Source organism: Lasioglossum baleicum, chromosome 14 (genome assembly GCF_051020765.1).
Source record: "Lasioglossum baleicum chromosome 14, iyLasBale1, whole genome shotgun sequence".
NCBI lineage: Eukaryota > Metazoa > Arthropoda > Insecta > Hymenoptera > Halictidae > Lasioglossum > Lasioglossum baleicum.
Genome location: NC_134942.1, coordinates 11443930 through 11462992, shown reverse-complemented (window position 1 = coordinate 11462992; position 19063 = coordinate 11443930). Strand labels below are relative to the sequence as shown.

At 37.3% G+C, this 19063-nt stretch overlaps 1 protein-coding gene across 11 annotated transcripts in view; it reads left to right on the top strand.

Annotated features, from left to right (window-relative positions):
• LOC143215824 (octopamine receptor beta-1R) overlaps positions 1-19063 on the top strand; it is a 222576-nt gene that overhangs the window by 125990 nt on the left and 77523 nt on the right. For 2 of the 11 annotated variants that reach the window (XM_076438354.1, XM_076438364.1), the window contains one exon: positions 1-19063. This exon is cut by the window's left edge. The exons of 4 other annotated variants lie outside the window; for them this stretch is intronic. In XM_076438354.1, coding sequence (XP_076294469.1) covers positions 18428-19063 — 636 coding nt within the window. In that variant the 5' untranslated portion in view covers positions 1-18427. 5 more of the 11 variants (XM_076438356.1, XM_076438355.1, XM_076438358.1 and 2 more) reach the window with 4 other exon arrangements.

The following is a 19063-nucleotide window of genomic DNA, read 5'->3' as shown; positions in this document are numbered from 1 at the left end:
TCACCGCAATCCTCACCACGAGCTCCAGAACTTCTCGTGGTGGGGGTCACTAGTGCGCTACGAACGAGGTTTCCGTGCAGTGAACGAAGTTGCAACGAGCGAGGTTCTACTGTATTGTACGATGTAAAGGCAGTGAACTTTTATCCCTTACGTCTAAACTCAGATCTAAACACTTATGCAAAGTAGAGAGATTTATAAATGAAGTTAATTGGTCCCTTAATTGGGCAGTGGGATGTGGTTGACATCAATATATTGCAAGCAGTAAGGAAATATGTAATTAAAATGAGATCTGCATTATTAATAATTTAAATATCACTCTGTCGATTAAAAGGGTTAACAGAAGTAGTAAATTTTGATTCAAAGAATGCGGAAATCTATTTTTTTTATCGTTAGATATTTAATCTCGAAGAGATATAATATAATTCATGCACTCAATAAATTCACTTTATAGAACGACATTTAGAGGTTGAAATAATTCTGTAGAATAAATAATGCTTCTAGTAAATTACCTGAGGAACATAAATGCCACTGTTTTGACACAACAGTCTCGCCTTTCAGAAGATAAATATTATTCCTCGGGATAACTGCTTAATCCCTGAGGATGAATGATAATCTTTGAGCTAACAATCCTATTTTCAGATGGACGCTAGTCTTCGGGAGATTAAGCTTATACTCGAAGATAAATGTTATGATATTATACATTATGGGAGAACCGTATCATTTTCAAGAAATGGACATTGCTTTTGAAATTGTCGATTCTATCTTTCAGGTGCAAGTAGATTTAACAAAATTTGTTTGAACGTCGCAGATGAAAGCATCGTTATAAAAAAAATATAGAAACATTTTTAAACCTTCATTTAATTAGGAGATATTTTTAAACCTTCATTTAATTTGATTAAAATAATTTTAATCAAAAAGTGAGCAGTTATGTAGTTTTAAAAATTCTTAATACTCATGCACCATACCAACAAATTTTTAACTACAACATTTGAACAGACTATTACAAAAATAATACAGGGACACGTTTAAACCTTCGATTTAATAAACTAAAGTTTTTGTTTTGTTACAAGTTAAAGAGTATGATAATCAAACAATTTGTCGTTCTTCAGATATTATGCTAAAATTTTACTGTTTTGGACAGCTTGATACCAGTGACTTTAAAAATATTTGCAAACTAAACAAGTAAGAAAATTATTACAGAAAAAATACCGGAATGTTCATCAGCCTTTTTTTTATGAAAAATCAAGGTATTGGATAGATGAAAAAAATGTTTATTGCTCTATGTGCTGCACAAAGACTTGATTTTGTCAGAAAATATGAGTACCTCGAATTAGAAAATTGTTTTAAACAGAAAAAAGTAAAAAGACCATTATAAAAAATTGCAGGAATATTTTGCAACCTGCATTCCGACAAAAAAAATATTTAACAATCGAGAGGTTAGATGTCCGAAAGTATTAGTGAATTTACGTTGCATGGAGCAACGCCATGTCAAAGGTGAACAATATAATCCTTAAGGGGGCAATATTTTGCTTCAGGCCAACGATCCAGGGCGTGAACGAAATAAAACGTGCGCGACCCGTTGAACGGCAGGTTCATCCTTGTCACTTTCAACCATCGCCTCTAACCTATCCGGTGGGTTTGCATACGCAAACGTCCGGCTACTGTTGGCGACCGATCCCGGCTACCGAGTCGTTTCTATGAATATTGCAGTATGTAAATCTAGCCCTCTTGAACTTGCTCCACTGTCAGCACTATTTTCTCTTTCTGCCCCGTCACCCCGGCTCCCGTTGCGTACTCTTCTCCGGCGACGAAGGTCGCCGCGGCCTTTCAATCCGGATGCGTAATTCATTCTCTTGCGTGTCAAGGCGAATTCGCCGGCCGTGAACGTTTTCCAATTTAAAAATCCTCATTTTGGACGGGCTTCAAGAAAACTTGACGTTTATTGCCGCCAGACTATTCCCGGATGAAACTTTCGTCGATCATATTGATCTTTACCACCCCGAATGCTAACCAACAAATTTCTTATAGCAGACAAGCTGGCTGAACTTTACAATTGCTCTCCCCACCCGAAGCTTTTAATCCGAACTGTTAGCTCACTAGCACCGATTCAATTATGATAATAGTTTTCAGTGATACTGATAAGCTGCAACACTTAACAACACAAATTGCTTAGGGGACAAAACTGGGGGGTCCTCAATCTAACATGTAATATTCTGCTTCGTATATCGTTGGCCCTAATATTTTTTTTTTTGTTATCAGCTCATTAGAAACGATTTTATAATAAATTCAAATTGCTACTATTAAACTGAAACATTAACTACAAAAATTGCTCAGGGGACATAATTTGGGTACCTCAACCTAAGCAACCATAAATAGTTGATATTCTGTTGGGCATATTGTTGGTCCAATATTTTTGTTGTCAGTTCACTAGGGACAATTCTATAATAAATTCAAATTGCTACTATTAAACTGAAACATCAATAACAAAGATTGCTCAGGGGACATAATTTGGGTACCTCACCCTAGGCTACCATAGATAGTTGATATTCTGTTGGGGATATTGTTGGTCCAATATTTTTTTGTTGTCAGTTCACTAGGAACAATTCTATATTAAATTCCAATTGCTACTAATAAACTGAAACATTAACAACGATTGCTTAGGGAACAATTGTGATATTCTGTTTCGCACATTATTGGCCCAGATATTCTTTTTTGTCAGGTCACCAGTAAAATGATTCCATTAGAATTTCCAATTGTTACTAACAAGCTGCAACACTTATCAACGAAGATTGATCAGGTGGAAAGAATTCTGGTACCCTACTCTAAGTTACCAGAAACATCTTACATCCTGTTTCAAGATGATTTTTTACATTACATTACAAACTTTATTTGTACATGGTAGCCTGCGATACTTAACGACAAGAATTAATTAAGGGCATATTGTCGATCCAATATTTTGTTCTTGTTGTCAGTTCACCAGTAACGATTCCATTAGAATTTCCTAAGAATTGCTACTAACAAGCTGCAGCACTAAAACGACAAAGATTGATCAGGAGAACAAATTCTGGTATCTTACTCTAAGTAACCACGAAGATCTTACATCATGTTTCGCATAATTCCGCCCCAATATTTTTGTTCTTGTTGCCAGCTCACTAGCAACTATTTCAAACTTGAATCGTACTAGGTAGCCTGCAACACTTAACGACAAGAATTAATCAAAGGACGAAATTTAGACACCTCACTCTAATTTAACGTTTGATATTATGTTTGGCACCTTGTCGGCTGAATAATATCAGCAAAGTAGCCCACCGTGGAGAGTTTCTCTGCAAAAGAACAAACCGACCGAGGATTTCGTGTAATCGACTCGGCTGTCGCTCGTAAATCATGGTCGCTCTTCAAGAAGACACGGTTCGTGGGACGTTACGTGAAGCGGTTCGGAGGCAGATCTAAGTTCCCTAGAACCTACGCGTGTGTCCGACGTTGTAATTCAAATAGGAGTTAGCTTCTTGTTTCCTCTGTCAACACGACACGGTCTCCGCGATATGGAAAAATTGAAGTCAACCGGGTATTTACGTAAACAGGCAGCAGAAATGCGTCGTCAAGTCGATCGACTCAAGTGAGTCGATCAAGCCCGATTGCAGATGGTCTGCGCACACATTGGAGTCTGCGAAAATTCTTTTCCTCTCAAATTGCTTTACGAGTTGCAGCTCAGGGCTCCCTTCGTGTATATATTAACAAAAACAATTTAAATTAACAACTTAACACAGTACCTACCGCAAATAAGAGGATTTTCAATAATTGTGTAAAATTTTCTTTTACATCGCAATATTAAATGAAACTATAAGATGACGTTATTGAGGGTGACTTTTGTTAGTTCATAATGAAAATTGCTGTTGCTATTGAAGGTTTCATTAAAAAGTGTTTAGCCAAGTACCATAATAATCACCGGTCGGTAACGTGTTTGGAAAGAATAAATGATACAAAAATTTTTAGTATTTGAGTATTTAAATTAACAACTTAAGAAAGAATAAATTGTACAACAAATTTTGGTATTTAAGCTAATTTCAAGTTCTCGGTGCTTAGCGTGTCAATGGCAAATTGCCACCACTTGCTCATCCAATCCAAGGCTCCTCAAGATTTTCTTCGAGATAATGTCTCGCAATATGGGCTACAAATGGCTAACGAAACGACTCCATGCAGTAGCAGTGCATCAGTTTACATTGCATCTGAATATCTTCGATGGCAATTGAAAAGAAACGAACAACGCAAATATTTAGTAGAGTCTTGAAATCTTTATCACAGGACAGGCTCAATATTATAAAACAACCGGTTAGTTTTAAGACTATCAACTTTGTTTTTTAAGAATTCTGCAATTGATCCGAAGATATTCATTCTTTTTTCGTGGGAAGTTTACTTTGTTAAAAAAAAGTACAGCTCATAGTTAGACGCCTGCGTCTCCAAACATGGAGAGAATTAATCGCAGAAACAGATAGCATAACCCAGGTCAAGTGGTCATATGCGAAGAATCTATATTCGAGGCAAGCCAGTCCAGATAAACAAAACATCAGCGTGCCAAGCACGTAATAGATGCAACGGCTCCAGCTATTGGCTCTGTCCAACTAACCAACCGTAATTAGTCCCACCCAAATGACCATCACATGCATTTGTTTATAGCTACCGACACGTGGAACATGCGGTAGTCGCTTGAGAAAATTATTCAGCGCTGAAGTTCCATCTACCTTACGAGACTTGTTGTTCGTACGATCTCTATAATCGGAGCCCAAAAACCATCTGAAGCCTTAAATAATTGTTCCGTGGGTTACCAGACGACAGTTAACTAATTAGTGAGCATTTATTACAAGTTGGCCGGATTTTATCCATTTATGACAGAAACACAAAATAGTGAAACTATTAGATGACGTGTAACACTAAACCTACCGACCATCAAAAGTGACTAATGTGTATGGTATTATAAAAATAACAAGATTAAATGTATTTATATTTTGTGCGATTTTATACTGGAGTCAAAAAATGTATTCGATCAATTCCCATTGAAACACCTTTACAATCTCAATAATTGTCAAATAAAAAATCTAGAATGGGTCATTTGACCCCTCGTGGGAGGTTTAGTGTGAACAAATAAATTTATTCATCAAAACAAGCACCATTCTAAGCGACATATTCAGTTAATGATTTAGAAGTTTCTTGGCTGTATTACGGTAGATTATGAATGTTTTAGTCATTCACATTCTTCGTTTTTAACACTGTCGTCTCCATTTTGTAAGTTTTTTTACCATCGTCGAATAATGTGCAGAGAGCGGCCAAAATGTTATTCAAATAAAAATTTTTGTCCAACTCTGATAATGTGTTAATTAATTGCATTGATTGATGTCGAAATAAAATTGATTTGAAAGTAAAACTAGATGTCTCGATAAAAACTGAAATTAGGACCTTAAAATGATATACAGGGTGTCTCGTCAATGTTGTAATTATAATTTATAGGAAGATTGGGGGGTACCTTCAAAAATAAGGTTTAAAAAATTGATAAATAAAGCAGTGAATAATCAACTCTACTAAACATCATTAATTATATAATTACAAGAATGGTCCACCATAAATGTGAACATAATATTAAATATAATTTAATTGAATCGTGTTGCATTTTTGAAGTTCATTTTGAAGGTCCTCTAAATGGTAAATATTTAATAAATTGGAACAGACGTTCGCTCAACGGAAAAAATGTATCGTCAATTTCAGTGTAATTGTGAGGCGACGTTATTATTCATGGTGCAGTGATGGGACCGTAGGGTTTCGATAAAATGGAAGACCGACATCGACGTTCGATCGGCGAACCGGAGGGGTAGCGACCGGAAGTCTTTAAATTGTAACGATGATCATGAATATAGAACGAGAAGCGATTCCCCGCAAAAGTGAAGGAGAAATCGTCGATGGGACATCTTAAGCGTAACGAGTGGTCGCGCTGGAGAAACGTTAATAATAACTAGACTTTGAATAACCGAGGCCTCGTTTCGCCGCAGCAGCGCGGCGTTACCGCGCGAATATGAATGCTTTTAGTATCGTATATTTCGCGAAAATAACAGGAAATGGAAGAAAACGTCGAAGTAACTGCTACCATTACGAGATTATTCCGTAGAGCTTTGTGCATTTTACTGTGCAAGCTTTCCTACATTGTGAAACACGTGAATAGTCTATTTTACATGTAGCGTGCAGAGCATTTTTTATTCATCGCCTTATTCATCGATATTATGGTTCAGAGTGCCATCAATAATGGTTCAGAGAAAATTTAGATAGAACGATTCTTAAAATAACTCCTGGTTCAATGTTTGTTCATAACCATAATAATATAGACGTGGTCACCCAATAATTTCAATATAAAATCAACAATTTCAAGATTCTAGGATTTGTTAAAAATCGATTTCCCAGTAAAAAAATTCGGGAAAAATTCACAACCGTGTGTGATATCCGTTAGAATGTCCATGAATTTTTTCGTAATTTTTCGTTCAGCAGAACAGAAGAAATAAATTCATTAAACCCGCCGGGGACTGGTCACGTGACGACAGAGAGAGGGTAACTTTCTTCGCCTTAATTCGGGCCCCCTCCTCTCCCTCAGCGACTCTAGGTAGGAATACCAACTTATAAATGTACCTATTACCGAGGGTGTACGTTTTACTGCGGTATTTTATTCCAATGAGATTAAAATACATGAAAATAAATGTTTTGGCCAGAATAAATTTGTACAATTCAATGAGAGTGTGCTCTCGTTGGCAAGGCAAACAAAATTGTCGATCATTCTCATATTTTTATAATCTCAGGATTTGAAAGAACATTACATGTAGCGTGCAGAGCATTTATTCATCACCTTATTCATCGATATTATTGTTCAGAGTACCATCAATATTCTTTAATATAGTTTGGTATAAATATCAATAATATTATGAAACAAAGTGCCGGGTAATTAATTATACTAAAATTATGATCGAACGATTTTTAAAATAATTCCTAACGATCCTAAGTGATGCATGTTTTACAGGAGTATTTTTGTCAGCTAATTAAATTTAGCTTAATTATCTAAAGTTATTACTTGTAACATCAGTCTTAATACTTATTTGCATTGTATTAACGACAGTGTGGTCGTCATGTTCAAGTGGTTTGCCTCTAAGAATAGCTTGTGCTTGCTGATGTAATTATGCGAAGGTTTTAACAGTTCAACGTGTGTCATCATATAATAAAACTGCTTCACATATCCGCTGAACGGAAAACGCGACACGTCACAGGACAATATGGCCGTCACTGAAGCTCTAAATTAAGACTAATTGCTATTCCTCAAATATTTATTACCTCTGAACGCATGAATTTCACCATAGTCAAACGAGACATTTGCAGAATTATTGCTGACATAATTTTCAAGTTGCAATCACAGTTCAAGGTAATTTAACTTGAAATAATATTACGTAGAACGTTAAATGCAATATTAATTATAATAGAAACAATACTTCCTAATAAATAAAATGTTAGTCAAATAATTGGATTATAGTTTCCTCTAAAAATGTAATAGGTTCCTAAAATTGGACATTTCACGTGCAGCAGTTTAATAATATTTTGTTTAAAAAGTTGACGGTTAGTTTTCTCTAAAAGATTGTAAATAAATTAACATGTGGTGTTGCACTTGTTACGAATGATTCTGTAAAGTACATAGGTGAAGTAATTTAATCTTAATTGTGATTAGATAAAACTTTATCATTTTCTGCATGCACTGGCCACGCAAACACAGGAACGCCCTAATCAATGGAACAACGTGTATCGTTTCCCCATTGTTAGCGTGCCAAAGCGAGCCGATTGGTCACAGGAAATCAAGCCAGTCCCAGCATCCTCAGCGACTCTGTACCTATTCACACTTCCGCCGGATCTACAGTGTTTCGGGTGACTTTAATTGCGGTCAAACATCCTCTGACGAGCCAGCCTTTGCTAGAAACGGATTCGTAAATCCCAAGTTTATCGACGTCCTCTACAGTTTATGGTTTAGGCGACACTGCACCGTAGATTAGATACGCCGTTTAGGTGAAGCATATTGAAGTGCCTAGGGATACACTTTGAGAAATATAAATTTAGTGATGACGCTGTTACGGAAATTACATGCTTAATCTCCCGGCTTGTTGATTCAGACTCGTGGCAAGAGTTGATACCGAATTTAACCACTAGATTGAAGATCGTCGTGCCAATGTTTATGCAAAATACAAATTTGCTCGGTCAGTTGTCTGAAAAATAAATTCACTGCAAATGTATTGTTCCTTTTAACAATTTTAATCAGTCGAAAATAGAGTGTACAGTAATCACAAATTTTTTTCTTGTATTTTCATAATTTTGTATTTCATTAATTCGGTATACATAAATTTCAAAGCTTAAATTTTATATAGTTATTCGCAGAAGAAGCGTTTAAAATGGCATATTTGATTTTGTTTCATACTGTAAAATTATAAATATTTCTTGAAGCTTTTTATTTCTCACAACCTGGACATTCCACTTAAAAATCTGCATTAATTACAGTACATGTATCAGGGTATTTGACATCTGCTAAATTTTTTTCGAACTTTCGCATATGACTAACTAGGGGAAATAGATCAAAACCTGATAATTTCCATTTTACCTTATAACTACCCTTCCGGTTTAGACATAGGGTTGAAATTTTACATAACATGGTTTTTCTTGATGCTCCATCGAATGGTCCCATTAGCCTTCTAATTTGGTCCAAGGGCATTTTTGAGCATCTTATCAGTACACTGCAGACCTTCATGCAAAATAAAAATTTTCTACCTGAATTGCAACAAACTGGAGTGTAATGGAAATTTATTTGCTTTCTTAATATGTTTAATAGGTTGAAAATAATGTAACAGCATTTTTAAATTCTCCTAATGTGTTCCCTGTTTTAAATTACACCTACACATTTTCGTTATAAATGCATAAAATCCGCTGTCTACTTAAGTCTACAAATGAAAATTTATCTTCTTAATATGTTTAATACGTTGAAAATAATGTAACACCATTTTTAAATTCCCCAATGTTTTCCCTGTTTTAAATTACACCTACACATTTTCGTTATAAATGCATAAAATCCGCTGTCTACTTAAATCTACAAATGGAAATTTATTTTCTTAATATGTTTGTTAGGTTGAAAATAATGTAACAGTATTTTTAAATTCTCCTACTGTTTTCACTGTCTTAAATTACACCTACACATTTTCGTTATAAATGCATAAAATCCTCTGGTACTCTTATCAGGCCATATCCTAAAAATATTTTGTTTCCACGAAAATGTTATCTGGTTAAATGGGTTTCTTTGAGAGTAATAAAGCTGGGTTTCGGCGGTCTGTGCGAAATCCGCCGGATTCTGGATCGCATGTTTCTCACGCGGCATCAGCGCGGCGTCTGTCGTTGAAGTGATCTAGACCTTGGCTCTAGTGGACTTATTGAAAGCGCCCGCGCGCCGGCTAACGGCCGGATGCGTCGATGTTCCACGATTGAGATGGACTGAGAGGAAACGAATGATAATGGCCCTGGCACGAGCATTTCGCGTTTGCGAACGTTTCGCGGTAATGTCGCGAAGAATCGGGAAACCTTGACTCCACGGTTCGGCTGTCATGATGATGACGGGCCTTGGCGGCCATGATGCTTTCGGACGAACCGTGGCCGCGGTGAAGACAATCATGCTGCGGGAAAATTCGTGTCACACATGCGAAAGTGCAACGGACCACCACGTGCGCTAATTACAATAAACATTTACAGTTTACAGTACACTCTCGTATAACGCGATCAAAAGACTGTTTAAAAATACTGCATGTTTATATACTTTTTATATGCCAGTAGATTTATATATATTCCAGTAGCTAAATTGTTACGAAGAATTGCTGTTTGACGAGATTATAATTTGTTCACCAATTAATGGGAAAATGGAGGATTGTGAGCTTTTGGACTATAATATTCTTTAATCATAAGTTATAGTCTCTATTATCTGTAAATAATTTGATGAATGCAATAGGGCATCTTCTTTAGAAGTAATTTGGGCTTGCGCATTATGTTTTTATATGTAATTGTGAACCTACTTCTCTCTTTGAGATCAACATTGATCTTATTGGTCCTAGTACAAATGATTCGAACTGGCTATTGGAAGACTAGAATCTAGATAAAAAGTTTGTTACTATCAAAAACTAAATTGTGCAATGAAAAAAATTGTTTTAATTGGTCAGAGATGACCATTAGACCTCAGAAGTGTTAAAGAGTACTGCAGAAATGCATGACATGTCGTAGAATCATTATGCGACTACATCCAGCAATTGAAAAATTGTTATCCTGCATGAGAATCCACAATCTAATCACGATGATTGCTAGACGATGCTAGATGATGATAGATGATGATAGATTAATTACCAGATACTGCGAAAATGCATGAGATGTCCTAGAATCATTTATGCGACTACATCCAACAATTAAAAAATTATTATTGTGCAGAAGAATCCACAATCTAATCACGATGATGCTAGTTGATGATAGATGATGCTAGGCGATGCTAGACGATGGTAGACGATGCTAGATGATGCCTTCGATCGAAGGGTTAATTACCAGAAACTCTTCTCCCGTCCACGACATTACGTCCCTAAAATATGTACCAGAAACAAGCACCAAACAGCAAGCATCCGCACAAAGCCGAAAAACAATCCAGGAAACAGTCGTGCATAAACAGCGAGAAGAATTCTGGAAATAAAGCTCGGGACACGCCAACAATGCGGCCTCGCCCAGATACGTATTATATTAACGCGAAACAAAGCGGAATAACGTCAGACGGCCGGAACAAAGCGCGAGCACACCTAACTCGGCCGGTGCGGTCTGTGACGTTGCCGGGTAAATGCGCCAGGTCCATCCAAAAGCGTCCGTCGTATTAACATAATAACGACAAACCGTAATCCCATCGGAGTAAATTGGTTTTCACTATCACAGAAATACCAAACAACGACTAGCTCAGCTTCAAGTGGTACTCCACTACGACGCACTTGCTGCTTTAGCGGTAAAACCTAACTGCATTTTTTATAGACATCATGTCATGCATCGATCAATTTCACGTTCTAGTCCACGGACGATACAGACTGTATTTTTAGATTATTCCACTATTCCATAATTCCATAATTAATTCCACTAACATCACGCAACTATGATCATAACGTATAGAAATTTTTCTATAATAGATTTTTTTCTCGTTGTAGGTCACGTGAAGGTCGAAATATCGCGCATCGTTGAATTTGTGTTTTTAATTTTCGTGAGCTATAGGACACTGTTGTGATGAAAATATGTGGTCCCATTTTTTGAGAGGAAAGAGAACATTTTTTCGAACCGAATTTCTATAAATTTTCTTCTTATTGTAAAAAATAAGAGTGATATTAAGATGGTCAAGTTAGGTGAAATATACCCTGCATAGAAAAGTTTCGTAATTCTCTCAAATACAATAAAATTTCAGGAGTGTATCATTAAAATGTTGTGCTTTTCGATATATACAAAAATTTTATTATTCATTCGAATACAATTATAAAATTTCAGAATACTTTCGATATGTATAAAATATTTGGTATTTTCTCGAATAGAATTATAAAATTTCAGAATACTTTCGATATGCATAAGATATTTGGTACTTTCTCGAATAGAATTAAAAAATTTCAGAAGCACGCTGTTAAAGTGTTGTTCTTTCGGTGCACGTAGAAAGAAACGATTTTTCGGATCTGCACCATTAAGTACCGCCTCTTAACTGCCGAGTCTACTCTGCGAAACGTCCGCCTCTACAACGTGGCATTGCCCGAGATTAGAGTCCACCCAGCAGCAGCAGAAATTAAAGTTCAGGGGCCGAAACGAGCGCGGCTTTATCGCAAAGCCGTTACGATAGTCCTCTTATCGGACGCGAGCGCGGACGGGATCGAAGCATGGGAATGCTCGTTCACAATGTCTCCCTCCAGGATACCTGTCCGCCATATTGGACAACCTGTTCAGGCTTTCCTGCAGCTCTCATCCTGTGTTATCACTGTTTCGAAACAACTTGCCTTCCGTTGACTGTGGTCGCGGTCTGACAGCTCTTCCAGCTCTGATTTTGCGTTTGACACTTGGGACCGGGATTATGCTGTGCTTACTCGGGAGTTACATTTCCGGTCGTGGGAAATCTCTCGGCTGGGATGCTGTCTTCCGCTTACGGTAACGAGTAGACGCAATGTCGCTTAGGTGAAGAGCTTGTCAGACTGGTTTTCGTGCGATCGTGTTCTGTTGGTGAAAATAAAATTCAAACGAACCGTGAAATGTGTTTAAAACTGCGCGACGTGCTTGAATATATTAGTTACGCGGAAGTCGAAGGATGCACTATTTTATGCATTTTATGTGTCGTTAGATAAAAGTAATATGTTTACTTGAATTTAATCTTTTGAGGAGGAGAATTTATGTGATTAGAAAGCGGATTTTATACATTCAGTAAATGTAATTTAAAACAGTAAACACATTAGAAGAATTAAAACAAATGTATTATATCATTTTCAATCTATTGAACATATTAAGAGAGAAAATAATCTTCTATTTCACTCGAGTTTGTCGCAATTCAGGTAGACAATTTTTATTTTGCATAAGGATCCGCTGTTTATTTATAATACACATAGAGAAGTGACCAACGAAGTCGTCAATGAGTATAGCCATTTACAGTTTATTTAAAAAACTTTGCGCAGTCCGAAAAAATACGTAACCATAATATTGTAATATAAACGTGGCCATCTAATAATTTCAATATAAAATCAACAATTTAAAATTTTTTTTAAATCGATTTTGCAGTCAAAATTTTGGAAAAAATTCACAGTTGTGTGTGCTATTAGGTAGAACGTTCATGAATTGTTTGGTCATTTTCTGTTGGGCAGAACAGAAGATATTAATCCATTTAAAAAATGGTACAGTAAATCCTCTATAAACGCAAAAGCCTCGGGGAGGTTCGTTCGCAAAGTTCGTAGACAGACACTATTTTTTGAGCTTCAAAGGCCGAGCCGAACGTAGAGAAGGATAGCGCGCGACAGAAGCGACTGCAACTCTTTCTTCCCCATACGCTGTCCTTCCTTGCGCCCAAAATGTTCATCGTCAATTAAACCACTAAATACAGTTAAAATTATATCGTGTTTGGTATTATTTTAATCAGAAAAATGCCTAAAAAATAAGTAATAATAAAAAAGATGTTTAGTATTAACAATAATAAAGATTAGTATTATGAATGCCCAACCAGAGAGTTAGGCACTAATCGATTAAAATTTTAATCAAGATTGATTGATTAATGTGTACGATTAAAAAAGGTAATCATTGAAAAATCGACGATTGATGAAGTTAATCGTCAATCGTTGATTAAAAAAAGAAATCATCGAAAAACCGCAGACTGATTCAATCGATTGATGCAGTTAATCGTCAATCGTTGATTAAAAAAAGAAATCATCGAACAAAAAACAAAAGCACGTAAACAGAGTTTGTATTATAGACCAAATGACAGATGCCGTCGCATAGGAGACTGACAAGAGTTCGTTTTCTTTTTGATCATGCATCGCCTAAGGTAAACAGCCGGTGGAGAGTGCCACGGACAAGTTGTCCGCATATTTAGCTTGGCCCAAAACGGTTTTCTGCACGCGGCGGTCGAAGTAAAACGCAAATAGTCGAGCAACACAGACATAATGTGCAAATACTCATCTGACCCGGAATTACCTACGCGCGGGAAACTCGGGAAACCTGGGTCTTTCGAAATGTCCATCGGTTTCCAAGCGATAACACGAACGGAGAATGTCGAAGAAGTGATTTACCGCGTGCCTCGTCTCGACAGTGACTCACGGTGTAAAAGGCACTTCGTTTAAACTGGACATTACGGTCCCAGATGCAAGACACTGGAATAAATTTACATCCGCACTTGGAATTGTAATTAGTTTCTGCTCCGCGGTAATTTGTTCGCGATTTGTTAATGGAGTCTATAGACACTCCCATTTGTTAATACTTGCGCACTTACCGGACAGTACTGTGCCAATCAAACATGTCAGACTTGATCTTAGGAAATTCTGTAAATAATGTAAATTGAAAATCTCAGATTTGTCTTTGAGTAGAATTTTTTTAGAAATTTAAACTAAAAGGACATTCGAAGAATTTAGGTTTCGAGATAACTAAAAGAGAAAATTCCATTTCACTTCAATTTATCATAGTTGTGAATATTTATAAAAACTAGCAGCTTACTTATGAGTAGACAGCGGATTTTATGCATTTGTGACAAAAATGAGTATGCGAAATTTGAAATAGTAAAAATATTAGAAGAATTTTTAATGAGAATGAAAATAATTTTCTATTTCACTCTAGCTTGTTGCAATTCAAGTAGACAATTTTTATTTTGCATCAAGATCCGCTGTCTACTTATATCTATGCACAATAAAAATGTTTTTTGTACAAAAGTTAAAGACAATAGAAATTGATTGTTTCCTTCAATAATTGTGATGCGTTAACTTTAAGCTATCGGTGTTCTTAAATTCCTTCGACGTTTTTATTGTTCTGTTATTTTACTCATTATTGCCATCAATGCATAAAATCCGCAGTCTGATAATCACAATTAGTTTTCTGTACGTTGCACGCTTGTGACGGATGTGACTGGAAAAAAACTCGATTTTTTAATTGCCATTGTGGAAATGTTGCGGAGTCACTCCTCGATTGATTATGAAAATTTTATTCATTTATCTCCGTAATTTACCTAGTCGGTGCAGAACAGTTGTGTCACTTTTTTCTGATTCAGTAAGAGCATGTATCCCATAAATGCATCTATTGTAAATAGAGTCACTTCAATCTGTTTTATGAATATCATTCTTCTTGTACGTCAATTTGATCGATTAAATAATGCGTATTTATTAGAATGCGGATTTCATGCATTCATGGCAAAAATGATAAATTGGAGAACGTAATAAACGTGGTAAAAATAATGTTACATCACTTTTAGCTTGTTTATGTGAAGAGAACGCATGAATATAAACATTGATAGGGCGACACTTGAGTTTTTTCCTAAATAAATGAAGATACATAACACTTTATTTGTTTTAATCTGCGTTATTTCTAAATTAACAATATTAGAAACCAAAATAAATTGAGAATAATCGATATTTCTGTAGTAATAAGCTTAAATTAACATTATATTTTGGTTACATGATTTTAAGAAATCATTTTTTGACTTTTGACGAAAGACATAAAGTGTCCTTTAGTGTACCGGACACAATAGAAATTGCTAATAATTTGCAACGATTGCAAATAGTCACAAACCGCATTTTTAGCGACCTGAACAATGAATCAATAAACAAACTACATAAATTGTCCCGTGGTTCGTCTGTCTCGTTTCTAGCGTTCGGACAAAAAAATCCGAGGTTTATTTTTAAAATTTTTACTGTTACATTTTTTCCTACTATTCGAAATGATCCCAGTAACTATGTACGTAAACAGGAAAGTCTAAAAAAAGCAGGAAGAGTATAGCGAACACGAAGAATAGTCGACATCTTTCAAATTCCACGAAAGAGTATAAACAACATAAAGAACACAGTCGACGTTCTCGACACTCTCGAAATTCCACTGAAGGACACAAACGATGTCCTACGTTATACAGTATGTTCCACAGGATTCCATAAAGATTTTGCCAATGCATTCCACGGGTAGAAAATAACACTATGCAAGCGTGTAACAAAAAGTTCATAAATGCTTCGTGGAAAAGTTATAACAAAAGCATGAAACGTTGAAGCTCTACATGCTGCTATGCTTGTAATTATATTCCGAGGTGACGACGTTTTTTATCGATAGCACAATTGAGGGGAAAAAGATACCCCCTCTCTGCCAGCATCGGATTAGTCACGTGTCAGCGTGACACATGCGCGACGGAGACGAAACGCGTCACGTGACCGGACCGCGGCGTGGAAGAGGAAGGTAGAGTGGGGAATAGCGTCATGGAAGGAGAAGGTAGAGCGGGGAATAGCGTCGTGGAAAGGGAAGATAAAGTGGCGAATAGCGTCGTGGAAGGGGAAGGTACAGCGGGACACGAGTCTTAATCTAACGACTCTGTATCGACGGACTACTGAATTCATTATGAACCGAATTTGATTGCAAGTCGTCTCATTTTATTTGAGTTTGGATTATGTTTTACACTGCGGTCTTTATGCGGAAATACTGCACGCGCTCGACAGAGATTCTCCGCCTTTTCCGCGCGGAATTGCCTTCTTAACAATCGCTGGCAGCGCTTATGGCGAGCCATTTGAATTCGCAAGTTGGCCCGGCTACAGGAAACCATATTCCCACTGGTCACGAGTAATTAATTTTAACAACACCGAACGTAGAATCTCGAGGCGAGCTGTCTAATAAACCGAGCAACTCGCGGAACTCGTTCCCAGCAACATCTGTTCAATCTGAAAATGCGGAGAATACGTCAGTCAAACGTTCGAGAACTTCTCCGGCAGTCTTGACTCCCGGATCCTCGAATGTAATTAAACAATGGTAGGAGCATAGAAGGCTGGCAAAGTTGAGCTGACAAGCTTCATGTTCTCGCTGTCTATTCGAGAAGTTTCACGATCATCTTCGCTGTTTGAAAATAATATTTATGGTTGTATTTTTTTCAGGAATTGAAAATTTAGTGTTGAACGATTTTTAACATGTTGAGTGCCACGCAAATGTGCATACACGTCACATAAAATCAAAATATATTTAACCTTCAAGTGACCTATTGGAGCAGATGCGGCCGCAGTCTATGCTAATTATAATTTAATGCGTTACTATTAATAATGTAACTATTTGTGGATTCGCCATTTCGGTACAGACTAATATTAATATTTAATTAAATGTGATTAAAGAAAGAAAGAATTTTCTACTTCTTGTAAATTTGATATTTTTATTTTTTACACAAAGATCCGCAGTTTAATTATAATAATGATTTTTATAAAATTGATTTACAAGTTTGGCGAAAACATTGTGTTGGTCTTATGCGATACACGTGGCACTCAAAGTGTTAAGGGATGTTTGTAATTTTTTTGCTTTTCTGTTTTACGAAATGGCGCCGCTATAGCGGTGTAACCAGACGCCTTTTGTGGAGGAATCTCTCTGTAGTATTTTGCACGACTTTGACCATTTTTATCCAGTTTAGTTAAAATTTGTGGTGCATACTCATTTAACCAGGTAGAATTTTCTAAAAATATTATCTCTAAAAACATTATTTTGTAGTTTCTGCCGAGCTTATTTCAGTATTAGCTGAGAGACGAGATTAAACAGATTATGGCTTATGTTGTTTCTTCGTAATAAATTGAAGGGGATCCTGGAAGCTTGGTGATAAAAATTGTCGTGTAATAATCTTGGAGATCTACGCGAACAAAGTAATTTAAAGCGATTATGTTAGGTGAAAGAGTATCCACGATAAATTCCAAATGGAATGGATTAAAAATGTAAAACACGTGTACAATACCACAGAAAAGTTTGTTCAAACGCTAATTAATCCTGCCAACGAACAATTCTCAATTCAATATGTTTCATTTTCTCAAATTAAATTCTCAAACAGTTGTTTTTAGACAGTTAATATGATCTAACCTCTTAATGGTATCTTCTCAATAAATGACACAAACCTATTACAAGCTTACTAATTAACCGGGAGCTAAACAACTTCTTTTACTGTGATATTGTTAATGGGGTAAAATGTTGCATGCAATTGTTTCTCAACCAATAGTGCGTTGTGAAAAATATTTAAAATGAAATTGACTCTGTTTCGAAGAGGACATTTTATGGTGGTCACAAAATTTTCTCCTGTATGTGCTTCCATCTAAGCTAAATTTTAAAGGGCACTGAATGACCTTGAACGACCTTGAAAGACGAAATAGACTACAGTACGTCCGGCAAGGGAAGATGTGTGACCACCATAAGACCTCGAAACAGAGTAAGCTTTATTTGAAATATTTTCCACAACGATCTATAGTTTCGGAAACACTTGGATGCATTTGAAATGGGATACCGTATAGAGGAACGTACGTCTCTCACAATTCAGCTTCATCGTACCGTTAACCGAATCCTGTTGCGTGGGCGTAGACACAGCGAAGCCGGGCGAAACTCGCAACTTGTCGTATTCCCGAAACGGGGTAGCAACGTCTACAATACTCCCAGCACGTCTTCATAATCCCTGGTGATAGGACAGGCTCCTGGATCAGTTGACAACCGTAGTCGAAAGTTCAACATGCCCTTTGTCGCCCGGGCCCGTCGTCGCTCGGTCTTCTACGGAAGCTTGCAGAACTTCAAGACGGTGTTCCGGGAGCGAAAGACTCTATCCTGAACAGTGTTGCGGCGCCTAACATGCACCGAGGCCGTGGCATTTGGAATGGAAGTCAGTGAGCCATCGGACGAGAACGTGGACCTAACTCTGAGCAGTATCAGCTCGACGTCAGGGATCGGGAGGCTCTCGGAAACGGTGAACACGACCGTCCGCGAGACGTTGCAGGTAGTCAGCGTCTCCGAGGACACCTACCATCAGCAGAACGTGGTCTGGACGGTGGCTAAAGGCATGGTGATGATCAGCATCATCATTACCGCGCTGATAGGCAACGCCCTGGTCATCGCCAGCGTTAGGAGACACAGGAAACTACGGGTGCCTACCAATCGCTACGTAGTTAGCTTAGCTGCTGCTGACTTCCTCGTAGCTGTGTGTGCCATGACTTTTAACGCGTCCGTCGAGTTGACGGGACGATGGCTCTTCGGAAGGGTCATGTGTGATCTTTGGTGCTCTCTCGATGTCTACTTTTCTACGGCGTCTATACTGCATCTGTGTTGCATCAGTGTGGATAGGTACTATGCTATTGTTAGGCCGTTGGAGTACCCTGTCATCATGAAAAAAATCACTGTGACTGGCATGCTGGGCAGCGCTTGGTTACTACCCGCGCTCATCAGTTTCATACCCATTTTTCTGGGATGGTACGCCACCGACGAACACCTCAAGTTCCTCGTCGAGCACCCTGAG